The sequence below is a fragment of the Candoia aspera genome, chromosome 15, assembly GCF_035149785.1.
Source record: "Candoia aspera isolate rCanAsp1 chromosome 15, rCanAsp1.hap2, whole genome shotgun sequence".
NCBI lineage: Eukaryota > Metazoa > Chordata > Lepidosauria > Squamata > Boidae > Candoia > Candoia aspera.
The window spans coordinates 10798782-10814683 of NC_086167.1; the positions used below are offsets into that span (position 1 = coordinate 10798782).

The 15902-nt window shown below is 43.6% G+C and overlaps 1 protein-coding gene across 3 annotated transcripts in view; it reads right to left on the reverse strand.

Moving 5' to 3' along the window:
- Window positions 1-267: 267 nt before the first annotated feature.
- TXNRD2 (thioredoxin reductase 2) overlaps window positions 268-15902 on the reverse strand; it is a 39370-nt gene continuing 23735 nt past the window's right edge. Inside the window, exons 12-18 of one of the 3 annotated variants that reach the window (XM_063315286.1) lie at window positions 11344-11480; window positions 9080-9175; window positions 8291-8383; window positions 7009-7080; window positions 6045-6142; window positions 3973-4183; window positions 268-740 (exon numbers count right to left, since the gene is read on the reverse strand). In XM_063315286.1, the coding sequence (XP_063171356.1) occupies window positions 4060-4183; window positions 6045-6142; window positions 7009-7080; window positions 8291-8383; window positions 9080-9175; window positions 11344-11480 (620 nt within the window). In that variant the 3' untranslated portion in view covers window positions 268-740; window positions 3973-4059. Of the gene's footprint in view, window positions 741-3132; window positions 3248-3304; window positions 3324-3972; window positions 4184-6044; window positions 6143-7008; window positions 7081-8290; window positions 8384-9079; window positions 9176-11343; window positions 11481-15902 lie in introns of those variants that run through there. The other 2 variants (XM_063315287.1, XM_063315288.1) reach the window with 2 other exon arrangements.

Here is a 15902-nt window from a genome sequence, read left to right on the forward strand (position 1 = left end):
AAGGAAGGAAGGAAGGAAGGAAGGAAGGAAGGAAGGAAGGAAGGAAGGAAGGAACAAACAGACTGGAAAGGACCAATTCTCCTATCGATGGTTTAGTGTTTTGCTGTTTAGGTTTTGGTTTTTTTTTGGTACTGGAAAAATCAAGAAGTGTGGTAGAGACAGGAGAAAAAAAACTAGAATACAGTGGCTAAGAAAATGGCAGTCTATTTTATACTTTTTTGGGGGTGGGGGGGGAAGCTATCACAAATTAACCACAGCCTCTACCAGTTCAGGAAAAAGATTTTTTTTTATTCTTCTGTGAAATTGCCTACCATAAAGTCAATAGAATTCCTTGTGTTTAGTAAGGAACCAGCAAGCATCAGACCTGTGTTCCCCAGCATGTGGTTTTATACACAAGCCATCATTAGCTGGCATTCCATGATTCTGAGTATATTCCTCAAATGCACAGATATCTGCACACCCAGGAAATTTTCTGCAGTGTTGGTTTGATTGTTGGCATCAACGCGAGGCTGCTTGATGGTGCTGCAAATAAGCCATCCCTGTGGGGTGGGGGGAGCAAGGCAGAACTTTTCAGAAAAGGAGCAGATCTCTTTGGTTTCCATCTACCCCTGCTTTGGTACCAGTTCCAGTTCATCAGCATCAATCTCGGTTTGTGCATAAGACGAAATAAATAGGAGGATTGGAATCCCCAGAAATAGGATCGGTTCGCAAAAGGCATCAAGGGAGCTGGTCTCGTGAGTCTAAAACAACAGAAATGAAATATTTGCAGCGTGAGGATATTGATTTCAATGGGAGACTTAGGTAGAGGGAACACAGATTCGTTCCAAAAAGCCATACGGAGGACTGACATGAGGTCCATCAGAACAGAGCTACTCTAATTAGTTGGAACGTTGGTTATCAAAATGTAGATTCACGTCACAGCCACCACGCAGTTGCAGGTGGTTTTACAAAGAGTTGGCCATGGCCAAAAACTCAACAATGGGAGAAAAAAATAAATTCATCCACACAACTCAAACTCTTGGGAGCCTTTTAAGTTCCAGAATGAACTTAATAGGCTCCCACAACATAATGGAATTTGGATAAACAGGGGCGTAGGGGAACCAGCAAGGCATTTGCTAAGCCTGACCTTCCCTAAGTTGAGAATCACATTCTTTAAAGCTAGATTCAATATTCTTCCATCTGCACTGCTCCAAGGCAGGAATAACAAAGTCCCCATAGCTGAGTGTACCTGCCCAAGCGGTGACAAGGAAGTAGAAACCACCTCACATGTACTGCTACACTGTAAATGTTATAGGGATATCAGGTCAATCTACATTTTGCCCCTAATAGATAAACTCCCTGGGTATCCAGATCATTTGTACGTGAACTATCTACTTCAGGACCTGAAACCATACATTACGTGTACAGTTGCCAAATTCTGTGTTGCTGCAATGAAAATAAGACAAATCCAGACAAAGAAATGACTCCCTATTTTAAAAAGCCCTTTTAAGTTTGAAATATTTTAATTGATAAATTGTCAGGGGATATATATTTTTACTCTTATTTTATAATTCCTAACGTCCTAGGCTCACCCCGCTAAGCTAACAAATGTAGTACTAATATAGTAACAGCAGAGTGAACGCTGTATTATTGTGTGATATATCTTATTAGTTTGTAGTATATTACTATATTTCTTTGTTTTACTTTGCTTTTCTCCTTTTAAATTTTGCTGGTCGTTGACCGAATAAATATGATTTGATTTGATGTGACTCTTTTGCATTGGAAGGAAGGTTGTTTCGGCCATTGGAGGCCATGTAAGGGGCGGGGCCACAGCAAGCAGTGGGTGGGGCCAAAGCCAGGGTGGGCGGGAACCCTTTGGAATCCTGGGGCCCCGTTTTTCCTCTTGCAGAAACCATCTTCTGCACCTCTCTCTCCCAAGCAGCAGGTTGCAGGGAAGACCAAGTTCTTACCCACACGCATACACACAAATGTACACCCAGATCCAGATCCCTCATGCTGCTGTCTTTGGAGAGCAGCAACTTCATGCAATGCACATCCAAAAAGGAACTAGGATTGTGCAAGTGAAAGACAGGACACAAGAGAAAAAGAAAGACAATCCAACCGGATCTGATTTACACCAACACCATCCATTAGACTTCTCCATACCTTGCTTCCACCACATTCATCCACTTCATACATTGCCCTTTCTTCATTAAATCCCTCTCTTTCTTGGAATCTCAACTCCATCCAGCCACTCCTTTCTCAGCCTTCATCTCCACCCCTTCACCCTCCCTTGCTTTGAGATTCAAACCTGTGGTTTCCTTGTTAAACTCTCCCCCTGTCCTGCAGTTCTGAAATCTAGCTGTGGAAGCGAAGTCAGAGAGAGTACTGCACCAAATGGAACAAGATGCTGCGCCCATTCCTAGACCGAGAGGCTTTGGTCACAGTGGCTCATGCCCTCGTGACCTCCTGTCTGGACTACTGTAATGCGCTCTACATGGGGCTGCCCTTGAAGAGCATTCGGAAGCTTCGACTGGTGCAGAATGCAGCCGCACGGATAGTAAATGGCGTCGGGTACTCGACACAAGTAACACCACTACTACGTGAGCTGCATTGGTTGCCGGTGTGCTTCCAGGTGCAATTCAAGGTGCTGGTTGTCACCTTTAAAGCCCTTCGTGGCTTGGGCCGGGTTACCTAAGGGACTGCCTTCTCCCAGTTATTTCTGCCCGTCCAATTCGATGTAGTAGGTTGGGTACGCTGCAGGTCCCGTCAGCCAGGGAGTGTTGGTTGGCGGGAACTAGAAGGCGTGCCTTCTCTTCTGTAGCGCCTGCCCTCTGGAACATCCTCCCTCCAGAAATTAGGATGTCCCCAACCCTGCTGGCCTTTTGTAAGGCCGCGAAGACCTGGCTTTGTGCCCAGGCCTGGGGCCTCGAGTGTGTGGACGGTCCCGTCTCTTGGCTGTATTAACATCCATGCATTGCTCACTTGGCAGCCATGTATATTTATTTTGTATTTATTTTGTATTTTAACTGTTTTAATTGTAATTGTTTTAATTGTTTTATAGTTTTATTGTTGTAAGCTACCCAGAGTCACTTGCTGAGATGGGCGGCTATAGAAATCAAATAAATAAATAATAAAAATAAAATAAATAAGATGTCAGAATCACCTTTCCCAAACTGGTTTCAACCTCCTCCACGCCCATTCTGATCCCAACTAGCAGGGCCCTGAAGTATTGGATGGAGGGAAGTATGGTGGACCCAAACTTGTACTATGATGAAGATATTTTTCATTACAACAGCCCAAGTTTCTTAGATGTTTTTGCAGTAGCAGATTATCACAGTTGTCTGGAAATAAGGAAGGACAGTGATATATCTTTATGGCTTCTCCATGGCATACAGCACATGCACAGACACACAGCATTCCTCAAGTGCTTGTCTTGGATTTACTGATCCCACACACTCTGGGGTGAACAAAATTGGGTCTCCAGATAACCTTTTCATCGTATTGGAAATAAACACCAAGGCAGGGGTATCCTCATCCAATCGCTAACAATAAAGGTCACCTGGGATGGCATTTTTATTGGTGTTTTCCTTGCAATGCTGCCCATTTCATTATCATTTGATATCACTTAACTCCCTGCCTAACCTCTTAGCCAGCATCTCCACCTTCTGGTTGAGATGGAAATAGGAAGCAGACCATGGGGAAAAAGTATGTTCTAGAGTTGGGAAAATAGGAGGCAACGCCTATTGGTTCCTTCCACCTAGAAAAAAAAAAACATGGAATATTTAGGGGCCCAACCAGGTAGCCAGTTGCCTGGGCCCTTCTCCCCAAGTCTCCACTCTGTTCCCCACAGCTTCAATCTCTCTTCTTCGTCAGTCATGTCAAATTCCCACTGACCTTGCAATCTAACACACACGATTACTGGATTATCCCATTCTGGGGGTTGGTGAAAGACATTCTAAAGAGACTAATGAAAGAATCAAAACAATGGACCTGCAGATGCTGATCTGCTCCTTCCTTCTCTTCCAGGTGCTTCTGCCCCACACACTTTCCTTGGTTAACCAGGGATGGCATTTAACCTCAGCAGCCCGTGACGGTTGGATCCAAGCCTGATCGTTTGGTGATGTGCAACTTTGCGACTTCCTCAGCACAAGTTGGGTGAATCCCAACTGTCTTCATCATCTGAGAATAAGTAGCACCACATCTGCAGAAGAAAGGGGAGATCAAAAGAGAAGAAAATGGGGAAAAAAGGAATCTTTGTGCTCTGTCTGGCGGAGTCTGCTCCAATCCCAGGCACTTTTCTCCAGAATTAACTTTGTTCATTTAGTAGGAAAGCCCACTGCATTCCAGGGTTGACCATATTGGTTGAGAATTGGGAGGGAGAATAGTCCAAAAGATCTATTGTAGGGAAATGTCTGCAGAGCGTTCAATAAGGAGACTGGGAAGACCATTCGAGTCCAGACTTATCCATGGGGATCACTGGGAGGCCCTCGGCAAACCATTATCTCCCAATCTTTGTCACAGAGCTGTTGTGAAGATTAAAAAAACCAGGAAAGTGAGGGGAAAACGCTTTGGAGCAACAGAGGGATAGAACTCTCAACCAGATTCATGGTATACCTACAACTACTTATAAAAATCCACGTAAGTTGAGATTCATAATGAAATGAATGCCTCCTTTGCAGCAGAAGCAGAGACACACTTCTTCAGAGTTCCCTTCCGTCCAGAATTGGCCAGAAATTGTGCCGTTAACAATTATGGCCCGGAAAACACAGTATTCCATGGTTCCTGAAGCGCTTCCCCATATGCGATCTTTAACAGGGTCTGTTTACCTTCTGGTGAGATTTCAGGGAGAAAAGGAAAGCCATGGTTCCCACCCAATGGTCTATTTTCATTTCTTAAGACTTAACTCTGTCCAAACACTAGAGGTCAGCATCGGCAAGAGCAAGGAGGGCACACAGAAGCACACTCACACAGACGGAGCAAAAATAAAAGTTGGCTAAACTGAAAAAAAAACCCCATCCATATTAGGCCAGGCCTTTTATAGGCCAAAGACCATCCCAAATGGACTTTGCAGGGGTAGCTATGAAAGGTGAACTGATTTCTGGGGGAACAAAGAGAAGAAATGGTGTGTCTTGAGCAAGAACATGCTGCAACATTTCACTGGGGTTCCCAGTGACGGTTTCTTAATCTAAACAAAGATCCGACACAGCCAAATCTTCTTCAACTTGTCCGGGTGCTTTTGACTCTTCATGGCTGGAGGGACATCCTTTTTGCCAGAATCTTGGCTGCTGCTTCTCTTAAGCTCATGGGATGTCAGAGGTAGTATTGCACCATCTTGCCTTCTGCCAGCCTTTCTCTACTGCCTTCAATTCTTCCAAGCGTGACAGTCTTACACTGGTTGTAAGTCGTGTTATTCAGCACCGTCGTAAGTTTGAACCGTCACTAAACGAATGGTCATGAAATGAGGACTACCTGTAACTTTACAAAGTCTTTTGGGTGGGGGTGGGAGATCATGGGCCATAACATAATAGATAAAGATTTGAAGAGAGGCAAAAACCTGAAGTTTCCCTCCAAAGTTTTGATGATTCTTTGCGTCGAAAAGAGAAATATAAGCAAAACAAGCTTTTAGTCCTCTCTCTTTTAAAGAAAAGCTTCTGAATGATCATTTATTATCCTGAGAATAGGGGGGGAAAAAAAATCAGGAAACGCTTTCCCCCTTTGTTATACTTTGAAGAGTCAGCAGCTGGACTGCAAAGCTAATTTTTAAATTTTTTTTGCAGGGGGAGGCGGATCAAAAACACAGCTTCTGCCAAGAAACCCATTTTGCAAACATGAATACAAAAAGCTGATGTCCGTTCCTAAGCTCCACTTTTATTAATAAAGGATGCCCATCTTTTTCATCAAAATAGAGGGAATGAGAGATAAAAGAAACCCAAAACATTGGGTATTAGTTAGTCTGGCCAAAATTGCAACCGCTATCTTTTTATTATTTTGCAGCGACTTGAAAGAGCAGCTTTAGGAAACAAGGTGGCCAGGGGCTGGGGGGAAACATTCTTTCTACCTACTTGATTCCAAGCGCAAAGCCCTGAATAACTTCGCCAGCGCTTGGGCCGATGAAATGAAGGCCAAGGATCCGCTGATCTTTCTCACGCAGGCACACCATCTGCAAAGAATTCACAAAGAATACGGAGATTGCAACTAGCCAGGATTAGAGAGAGACCAAGATGAACGAACTGAGCTTACAGTTAGGTTTGGGAGCCACAAGCAAACTCCCAATGTTACTATCACGCCCTAATTTTTAAAATAAGGGACCTGGAATGAAATCAACGACAGAAAAGGGATCCCATCAGCAATGCTGACATTTCTTGAAAAGAAAATTGAGTTTTTGTCCCAGATCTACCCACCCCATAGAAGTGGGTCCTTGGGCCAGAAGTTGCACTCCCCTGCCTCCCTTCTCAAAGGCTGCAGCTAAAGAATCAGAATTTAGTCAACAAGATTGTAGGGTCAGCAAGCTGGAGCCCAGGCTTTACATGTCGTTCTTGGTTCAACTTAGTTTAGCCTTCTGGAAATCTCTTAAAACATGGCTTTTCCAGCAGCCTTGGGGATCCCATGAAAACAGCGAGCCTGCAAGATGGTTATATTGTGTATAGGATGCTGGTCCATTCTCCTGCAGTCTTACTTATATTTATGTTTAATGGTTTTTAATGTTTGCCTATACATTTTTAACAAGTTTGTTGTATGCCACCCAGGGTCACGTTTGTGAGATGGGCAGCTATATAAATTTGATAAATAAAATCAAATAAAATAAAACAAGTAAAACAAAACAGAATTCCTTTCAAGTACAAGGAATTTGTTCCAACCTCTGCCAGAGATCTTTCTCTCCCCTAGGGGGGAGTGGGGAAGGAAGGGCCAGGAAAAAACACAGGAAAAAGGTGTGTGTTTTTTTAAAACTCTCCTACAACCCGAGGGGGGTTCGATATAGATCATAAGCCCCTTGAACTGAAGGAAACGTTACGGATGCCAACTTACTTTTATGTAGCACTGATTAGCATCTCTTTCTGCCACAACAAATTCCAAGGGTTTATAAAATGCGTGGTATACCTGAAAGAGAAGCATTACTCGGCTCCAAAGGTCTAAGTTGTTCATGGGCAGGGTTTTCATAAGATAAGCAGGTTACTTAACTATAAACATGGGAAGGAGCATGCATGATGTTCAGGCACATGCATGCTGGAGAAAGCTGCATGTGTCATTTTATTTCAGATTCCTTTCCCAGGGTCAGCCCCACCAGGTAGATCAGACCAGGAAATTAATACAGGCAGTCCTCACTTAATGACCGTTTGTTTAGCGACTGTCCAGAGTTATGACGGCGCTGAAAACATTCCTTGCACATACAACTGTCGATTCAGGCGACTGGCAACTGTCGCACATTTACAACGATTGCAGCGTCCCGCGGTCACATGATCTCTATTTCCAACTTTCCCAGATGGCTTCCGATAAGCAAAATCAATAGGGAACCAAGCAACTCACTTAACAAACACGTGGTTGGCTAAATGACCAAATGGTTTGCTTAACGACCACGGTCATTTGCTTAACAGCTGCCGCAAAAATGGTTGTAAAATTTGTTCTGGATTCGCTTAACGACCCCATCGCTTAGTGACCTAAATGCCAGTCCCAGTTGTGGTCGTTAAGCAAAGACGGCCTGAACCACAGACAGGCTAAAACTACTTTTATTGAGATTGGAAATAACAACAGAACCCTGCAAGTCTGGCTGTGCTGTATCTCTGCTCATCCCCACCCTCTTATACCCCACTGAATCAGGGAGGCATCTGCCTGAGCCCTTCTAATCGTTATCTGGAAGTTCTGGACTGAACAAATGTTTCATCCCCTTTTGCCTATGAAACAGCTCCTTCATATCTCCATCAAGGTCATCTTCCTTACTCTCTACACTCAGGGACCCCTGCCCACCCTGGAATATGGATCTTGCTATTCTCCCAGCTGCTGTGTGCCAGGCTGGATTAAGCATCCTTGAAATGAGCTAGCTGGGATTTAATGGGGATTCTCTTTTGGGGGTTCTCTATGGAAGGTCACCTTGTGTAGCAGAAACGGGAACAAGCGCTAACTCATTCCATCTTATTCCACCGTTCTGCCTGAGACAAGCCCTCCCCCACAGCTCACCTCTCCTAGGTCTTATCTCGCCAGCTTCTAAAATTGGGATTCACCCCAAAGGCTGAGAACCTCATAGCAGTACACACCACTGCAGCGTAAACTGGTTACACCGCTCTGCTGACCAGAAAACTAAATGATAGCACACCTCTATGTTGTCTGGACCATACCGGTTGACGGCTGCTTCTTCTGAGATGCCGACGCTGCCGTATTCTAGAGGGGTGAAAACCGTTGTGGGCACCTACAGGAAGAGTGCGAAGCCATACCATTAGTCATGATCCAGAGAGATTGGGTCTTCCTGCATCTTGCAATTTCAGCAACATGAGCCTGCAGGATCTAATATCTCCAGATACTTCTCCTGGGGATCATTTGTAATAAGAAAATACTTTTCACCCCCAAAATGAAGAGAATGAAGGTTCCTTCAGAGAAAAGGACCAGTCTCTGGCCTCATGTCTATTTTCAGAAAAGGATCTAAGCATCAAATACAGTACAGTGAGCATCTACTGACCTTCTACATGTAATCCTCACTTAGCAACCATTTGTTTAGTGACAGTTCAGACTTATGACAGTGCTGAAACAAACGACTTACGACCGGTCTTCACACGGCCGTTGCAGTGTCCCCACAGTCCTGCGATCATGATTTGGGGGCCTGGCAACCGGTTTGCGTTTATCACCGTCAAAGCATCACATGGTCACATGATTGCCATTTTCAACCTTCCCAGATGGTTTCTGGCAAGCAAACAGCCACGGTGATTCACTTAATGACTGCCGTAAAAAAGGTCATAAAATAGGGTCAGATTTGCTTAATGACTGCTTCGCTTAGCAACCAAAATTCCAATCCCAATTGTGGTCTTTATGCAAGGACTACCTATAGTCAAGATGGGCTTGTCACTGGCCATGCCTACTACAGCTGCCATTTTACCGGCAGACTACTCACATCGTCATAATCCATGAGTTCGGAAGAGAGGCCAAACAACCGCCGAGCCAACAACTTTCCTGCAGCAATTGCTGTTGGTGTTAATTCAGGGCGGCCCTTTAAAGGGAGGAGAAAATTAGAAGTGATTTTTACAAACTTTCTTAAAGGAGGAAGTGGGGTGGAAGAGGAAGAATCAACCTCCAAAACCTTCCCCAACCGTTTCAGTTTACCTGTTCGTCATTTTAGGGCTTCCCACTTCTAAATTCATTTCCCCTCATCCATTTTTTAAAAATAGTCCATGCAGAGGGAAGGCAGAAAGGACTGCCCTCACTCGGATTTCGCTTCAGGCCCACCAACCTCGTTAGCTTTTTCTGGGCTTGCGTTCCAGCTGTCAAGTTCTACTTATTTGCCACTAAGAATTGCCCTGTGCTCTGTTCTTCCACCCAGCCATCCACCCCCCAACACTTGCCCCCGCATGTTTGCCTGAAATGTGTTTCTAACTCATTTCTGGGGCAGGAAATACAAATGTTATTTTGACATTCCAGAATAGAACAGAACAGGAGATCAGAGAAAGAGATAAAATTTTAGAAAGATTCTGGCACGCATTCTATTGGAAAACGAAAAGGACAGCACCTCCCTCAGCTAATTACTCAAACACCTTAGCAGATATAAGCTTGGTTCTCGGAAAACAGCAGCCTTTGAAGAATTCCTTAAATAAATCGTTCATGCAAATGCTTGCTTTGCACCCAGGTGCAAAACTATCATGCCCAGGAACTGCCAATCTGAGTTGTTCAGGATTTAGTGGGAATAATATATTCAGTGATGCACCTCCTACAAGAATTAATAGAAACTTTTCGATTGAAGTTAGGAAGACACTGGATTGTGCACAAGGCTTCACAAAGCCTGTCCTGGAATGATTTTAGAAGTGGAACATGCCATGGCTGGTCCTCGGATGTAAGCTGCCCAGAGTCAATACTTATGAGTTAGGTGGCCGTTCTTTACACCAAGATGTTAATTGGGAGCAATGCCAGGCTAAACTCTGGGTACCTTCAGGAAAGTCTCCTTCAACTATCTGAGCCATCTCTCCCAGGAGAAACTGGGGGCAGTACCCCAGTTCTGGGAATGCTGAAAGGGACCAAGGCTGGAAGGCATCATATCTCCACGATGGCCCCGCATAACCTCTGGAATGGTCCCACGGAGGCAAAATCAGCTCCAGGTGTTGGGGTGAACTGTGAATCAGGGTGGTGTTAGGTTGATCCTATTTCATTTAACTTAACCTTAACTTTAACTGTCTTTGGATGAAGGACCTCAATGTATGCTGCTTTGAGATCCTGAAGGCAAGGGGCCGGCGGGCTAGAACCCTAACAAATAATATAAATGAAAGAAAAATAAAGTTGAATGCTGCTTCCATCAAATCCACCTCCTCCCTTGTGGGGATCTGTCTACTTTTCGGAGTCTGGCCCCCAAAGGCCGCCTGAAGGCTCAGAAAAAAACTTTGCACACCCTGGTTGTATTCAAATCACCAACACCCAGAATTGTGCTGCTTAGAAAGCGGACTTTAACGAGTTGCAAAACCTATTTATTCCACAGGCAGAAATGATATGGGAGAGATCGTAACAAGGCATGTCAGGTAGTCACTGACCTATGAGGCTGTGCCTGATGAGAAACAGTAATAACAGCTAAGGCTGTGTGTAAAGGGAATTATTGTTTGAGGTGGGGAGGGAGTAATATTTATTTCTGGGACTGAAAAGCAGGGCAAAGACCCCTCAATGCTTATATAGGTAGTCCTCAACTTACGACCATTTGTTTAGCGACCATTCAAAGCTATGATGGTGCTGAAAAAATGTGACTTACAAACAGTCCTCGCAATTACAACCATCAGTGTCCCTGCAGTCACATGATCACAATTTGAGCATTTGGCAACAGCTGCGCATTTACGATGGTTGCAGCATCCTGGGGTCACGTGATTGCCATCTGCGACCTTCCCAGCCAGATTCCAACAAGCAAAATCTATGGGGAAACCGCACGATTTGCTTAATGACCACGTGATTCACTTAATGACCATGGTGATTTGCTTAACGGCCACTGCAAAAAATGTTGTGAAATTGGATGCAGTCATGCGATGCCTCGCTTTATGACCACACTGCTTAACAATGAATTTTCCGGTCTCTATTGTGGTCGTAAATTGAGGACTACCTGTATATAATGCACCATGGCAGCAAATAGATCTGGGTTATTAACCAGGCACCAAAGGAGGTTCCCTGTTATGTTCAAAATGTTTATACCTCAGTTATGTCTCCAATTGCAAAAATATGGCATATTGAAGTGACTTCTCCTGCATCAACAAGGATCTTCCCAGTCTCGGGGTTGGTTTTCACACCAACACGATCCAAATCAAGGGCTGTGGTGTCTGGAGCTCGGCCTTTAAGAAAGGGAAGGGGAGGGAGAGAGATACGATGGTTAAATCAGACCAGTTTTGGCCATTTCCAATGTAACTTCCCTGATTGGTGTTTCTAAAATACAGCAGCAAAGTTGAGGCAGAGATTGCAAGACCTGGCATAAAGTAACTGTTGATCCAGCTGCGGGTGATAAAAATATTAAGACCTGGTACTCGAGTCTGTCTTTTTCCTCTTCCCTCTTCTTCGCCTTTACCTTTCCCCTGACCAATCCATCCATCTCTTTATTTCAGCCTTTGAGCAGCAAGGATCTATACACTCTAACGATAAACACAGATCCACCTAATTATTATGAGAACTTCCATACGAAACTACAAAGATTAATGTTTTATGCCTCTATTAAAATATTACATTTCTGCCAGAATAAAAACAAAGGAATCTAATAAGACAGCATCCTATATTAGCTAAAGAAATAGACAAATAAGCTGTAATAATCGGAATTACAGTACTGAATAACTAGTGACCGTATCAACTTTATTGGTCATAGTTAGTTCTTACTAGCAACCAGATGCTGTCGGAGTTTGCAGGCTGCAAATTTTACACATGTATATGTTATAGGGACGCGGTGGCGCTGCGGGTTAAACCGCTGAGCTGCCGATCGGAAGGTCGGCGGTTCGAAACCGCGCGGCGGGGTGAGCTCCCGTCGCTAGTCCCAGCTCCTGCTCACCTAGCAGTTCGAAAACATGCAAATGTGAGTAGATCAATAGGTACCGCTTCGGCGGGAAGGTAACGGCGTTCCGTGTAGTCATGCTGGCCACATGACCACAGAGGAAGTGTCTTTGGACAAACGCCGGCTCTTGGGCTTGAAACGGAGATGAGCACCGCCCCCTAGAGTCGGACACGACTGGACTTTACGTCAAGGGAAACCTTTACCTTTACTATGTTATAGCAGGACCACAATCATTGAGGAGGAAGGAAACAGAAAATAAGTTACCTTGTAAGTAATGGAGATACAAGCACTACAAACGGCCCTACAGATTGTTATTCTTAATTTTCTCATAATATCGCCATTTAAGACGTTTATTTATTCAAGACATTTGTATAGCTGCCCAACTCAGATGTGACTCTGGGCAGCATTCAAAAATCATTAATCAAAAATCCGAAAGAAAAGTAACACATACCGTTGAAACAAACTAACACAATTAAATGGAGATTGATTAATTCGTTATAATCTATTTTAATCTCATCCATCTGGAACTCAACTCAACTTGACTCACGTGCCCACAGAGTCAGGGCCAACATTATGCACATGACCTTGAGTTGTACAAAACACAGGCAGGAGATAAATTACACAACAACATCATCAAGTGTATATCAGAGGGGAGATCATTCCATAGAATGCCACTGACAGTTAATTGCTGGTCAATGACCGAAATAAAGAAGTTGGTTGATTGATTGATTGATTGATTGAAATCTGATAGCCAGGACTGTCTTGCTACCAATAATTACAAAATTCTTTCTTTGAGGATTCAGTGTCAAGTAACAGTGACCATATTTCCTTGGTTAAAAAAAAAAAAGGTCCAATCTGAAAGCAGTTCATAAGGGTTAAAAAAAAACCTTAATGGTTTAGTTTAGAACTTTGCTTTACAAAGGAAAATTCAAGAGCCAAGCCAAGAAAATAGATAATTAAATTAAATACATCGAAAGGACAGCTGTCTGAAATAAAGGACCGTCCTTTAGAATAATAGACGTATGGTCCCCATTATACAGTTGATAGACTGTAGTGGAGAACAGCTTGGCGACCTCAAAGGGAACACAAAGCTTGCAGATCGGGAGATGTTAGAAAGCAAAATCCAAGTTAGGGTCACCCTTCTGCCTTTTTAAAGAAGCCTGCATCCATTTGGGGAGCCCGTGCAGCGCCCGGGCGAACAGTCTGTCTGCCAGAGCGAAGCTGTACTGTTTTGCGTTTGACGTGGACAAGGAGGAACGAAATGGGAAACAGGCTTGCATTCGGAAAACCAGGGGTGGTAAATAAATGGGGGGAAGTTGAATTAAAGGTTTATATAGTTGCTTAGATAGATAGATAGATAGATAGATAGATAGATAGATAGATAGATAGATAGATAGATAGATAGATATAGATAGATAGATAGATAGGAGGGAACAATTGTTTTTGGCAATGGGACGATTTATAGAAATAATGTGCTTTTCGGTGGATTTAGAGTAAGGGACTAATTATGGAAATTGCTGTATTTTCTTGGGGTTGGAAGTCGGAAGTCACTGTAATGTCTTAAAAAATCTTTTTTCGTTTTCTGTTTTTCCACTTGTTCTTTCTCTCTCTCTTTTCGCTTTTTTGTAGTTTTTTTTATCTTTGCTTTAAACTTAACAAAATTTGTATTAAAAAAAAAAAGGGAAACCAGGGGGAGGGGTGTTCACATATTAAGGTGTTTGATGTCAGCACAGGAAACGATTAAGCTGAAGGGAGACCTAGGATTGCATTATAAATAAACAAACGATGCACTGGACCAGCCTTTCTCAACCTTTTGACCCTGGAGGAACTCCTGAAATATTCTCCAGGCCTGGGGGAACCCCTGCCCATTCAGGCTCAAAGATAGGCCACGAGTTACAAAATCATTATATCCGTTCAACGTGCAGGCCTGTCTAGATGCATTCACAGTGTTCTTAAACTAGAAATAAAGAATGAAACTTCCCTCTTTAATGTGAAATTGCCCAAAAATGAAATAATTTTTTGAATAAATCGTGATCTTCCAGGGAACCCCTAGTGACCTCTCGCAGAACCCAAGGGTGCCACTGACCCTGGTGGAGGAACCCTGCACTGGACAGCACATCTGCTGAAAAAGCCAGCATCTACACACACACACACACACACACACACACACCCCTAAACTCCCAAAGAAAACAACTGTGTCACATCTGAATGGCTTGCCAAAGACCCCTGTGGATGAATTTCAGACGGAGAATTGATACTTCCTTTGGGAACACTGATGGATGCTGTCGGCACCCGTTATCTGTCTGTCTTTTCCCCTGCGCCCCCCTGCAGGATGCCAATTGGCTGTTCCTTCCCCTGCCCTCGTTCTTCGGCCCTGATGTTATCAGCCACCAAAAATAATCAACCCAACAAACCTTATCTCAGCTTGGATGTGAAACAACTTCCTACCATTCCGCTTCTTTGTGTACAGGGAAGGAGATCTGGATGAGCATGGCAGATGGGCAGCTAACGGGGGATTTTCGAGTTTCCCCTTTTCCTCTTCCTCCTCCTCATTTTTTGGAAGGAGGGGGTTGATTGGTTTTAAAGGCCCTGTTGCAAGGCCCTCCAGCAGGTTAGTGCTGAACACTCCAGCAAAAACCACAGAGGAGCTGTAAAATAATGAGTATAATAATTTTGTAACTTCTGGCCTTTGAGCCTGAATGTGCAGGGGCTCCCCGAGGCCTGGAAAATATCTCAAGGGTTCCTCCAGGATCAGAAGGTTGAGAAAGGCTGTTCATTCTTTAAATTATCCCAAGACTCAGATGATTTATCTTCCTTCTCTCAAGTTGCATCTTTATAGGATATCCATGCCAGCATTTTGTACCTACAGCACCAGAAGTACCCAGAGTTGCAAAACTTTGAAGTTCTTAAAATATCTCTTTGGTTCAACGTGATGTGTGTAACAGTCCGTGATCAAACTATGATACAGACACGCATACGACTCATGCACTTCTGTAGATAATAGTCTACAATCCCTAAATCCACAGAGGCTCACAAACTGCTTCTGCACAGCTCTGCTGACTTTGGAATTTCTCAATTCCGCTGGGGAGAAAGCTGGAAGGGGACGCCCAGCAGAGGCTGAAGGCATGTTGCAACAGATGGACTTGATCAAAACAACACAGTGCAGGGTGGGAGCATCATAAAACAAAACTATTTTCTTGGGTAATCAAAACTGATGTGGTTGTCCATCTGGCTATGTAACTCACCTTTAGCATCAAATACTAAAAGCTCTTAGATCAGCCATTTGCATTAAAAAAAAAGAGATTCCCAAGATGAACATGGGCCAAAAAAATCCCCCTAACCCAAGGCAAAATGCATGATATGCTAACACAGAGTAGGAAATGTTGCAGGTAACAGCATACTTAAGAAGGATTATATTTTTTCAAACTCCAAGGGACACAAGGATGCTGTAAGGTTGCATCGTAATGAGAACTTGGATTTTGTCCTTGTTGTTTATTTAAATAACATTGTAGCCTTCTTTGGCTTTAGAAAACATAGCCTAGTCAATGCAAAGTGTTTGATACTTCATGAAAACAAACCATACAAAGACCAATGAAAATATCTTTGGGGTCGGATCTAGACGAGCGATGCAACCCTACATACCTCTATTCAGCCATAGGTCTTTTTGGGCTCAAACTGAGAATGGGAAGCCTTGACCTTTCATTCCCACAATCCTGGG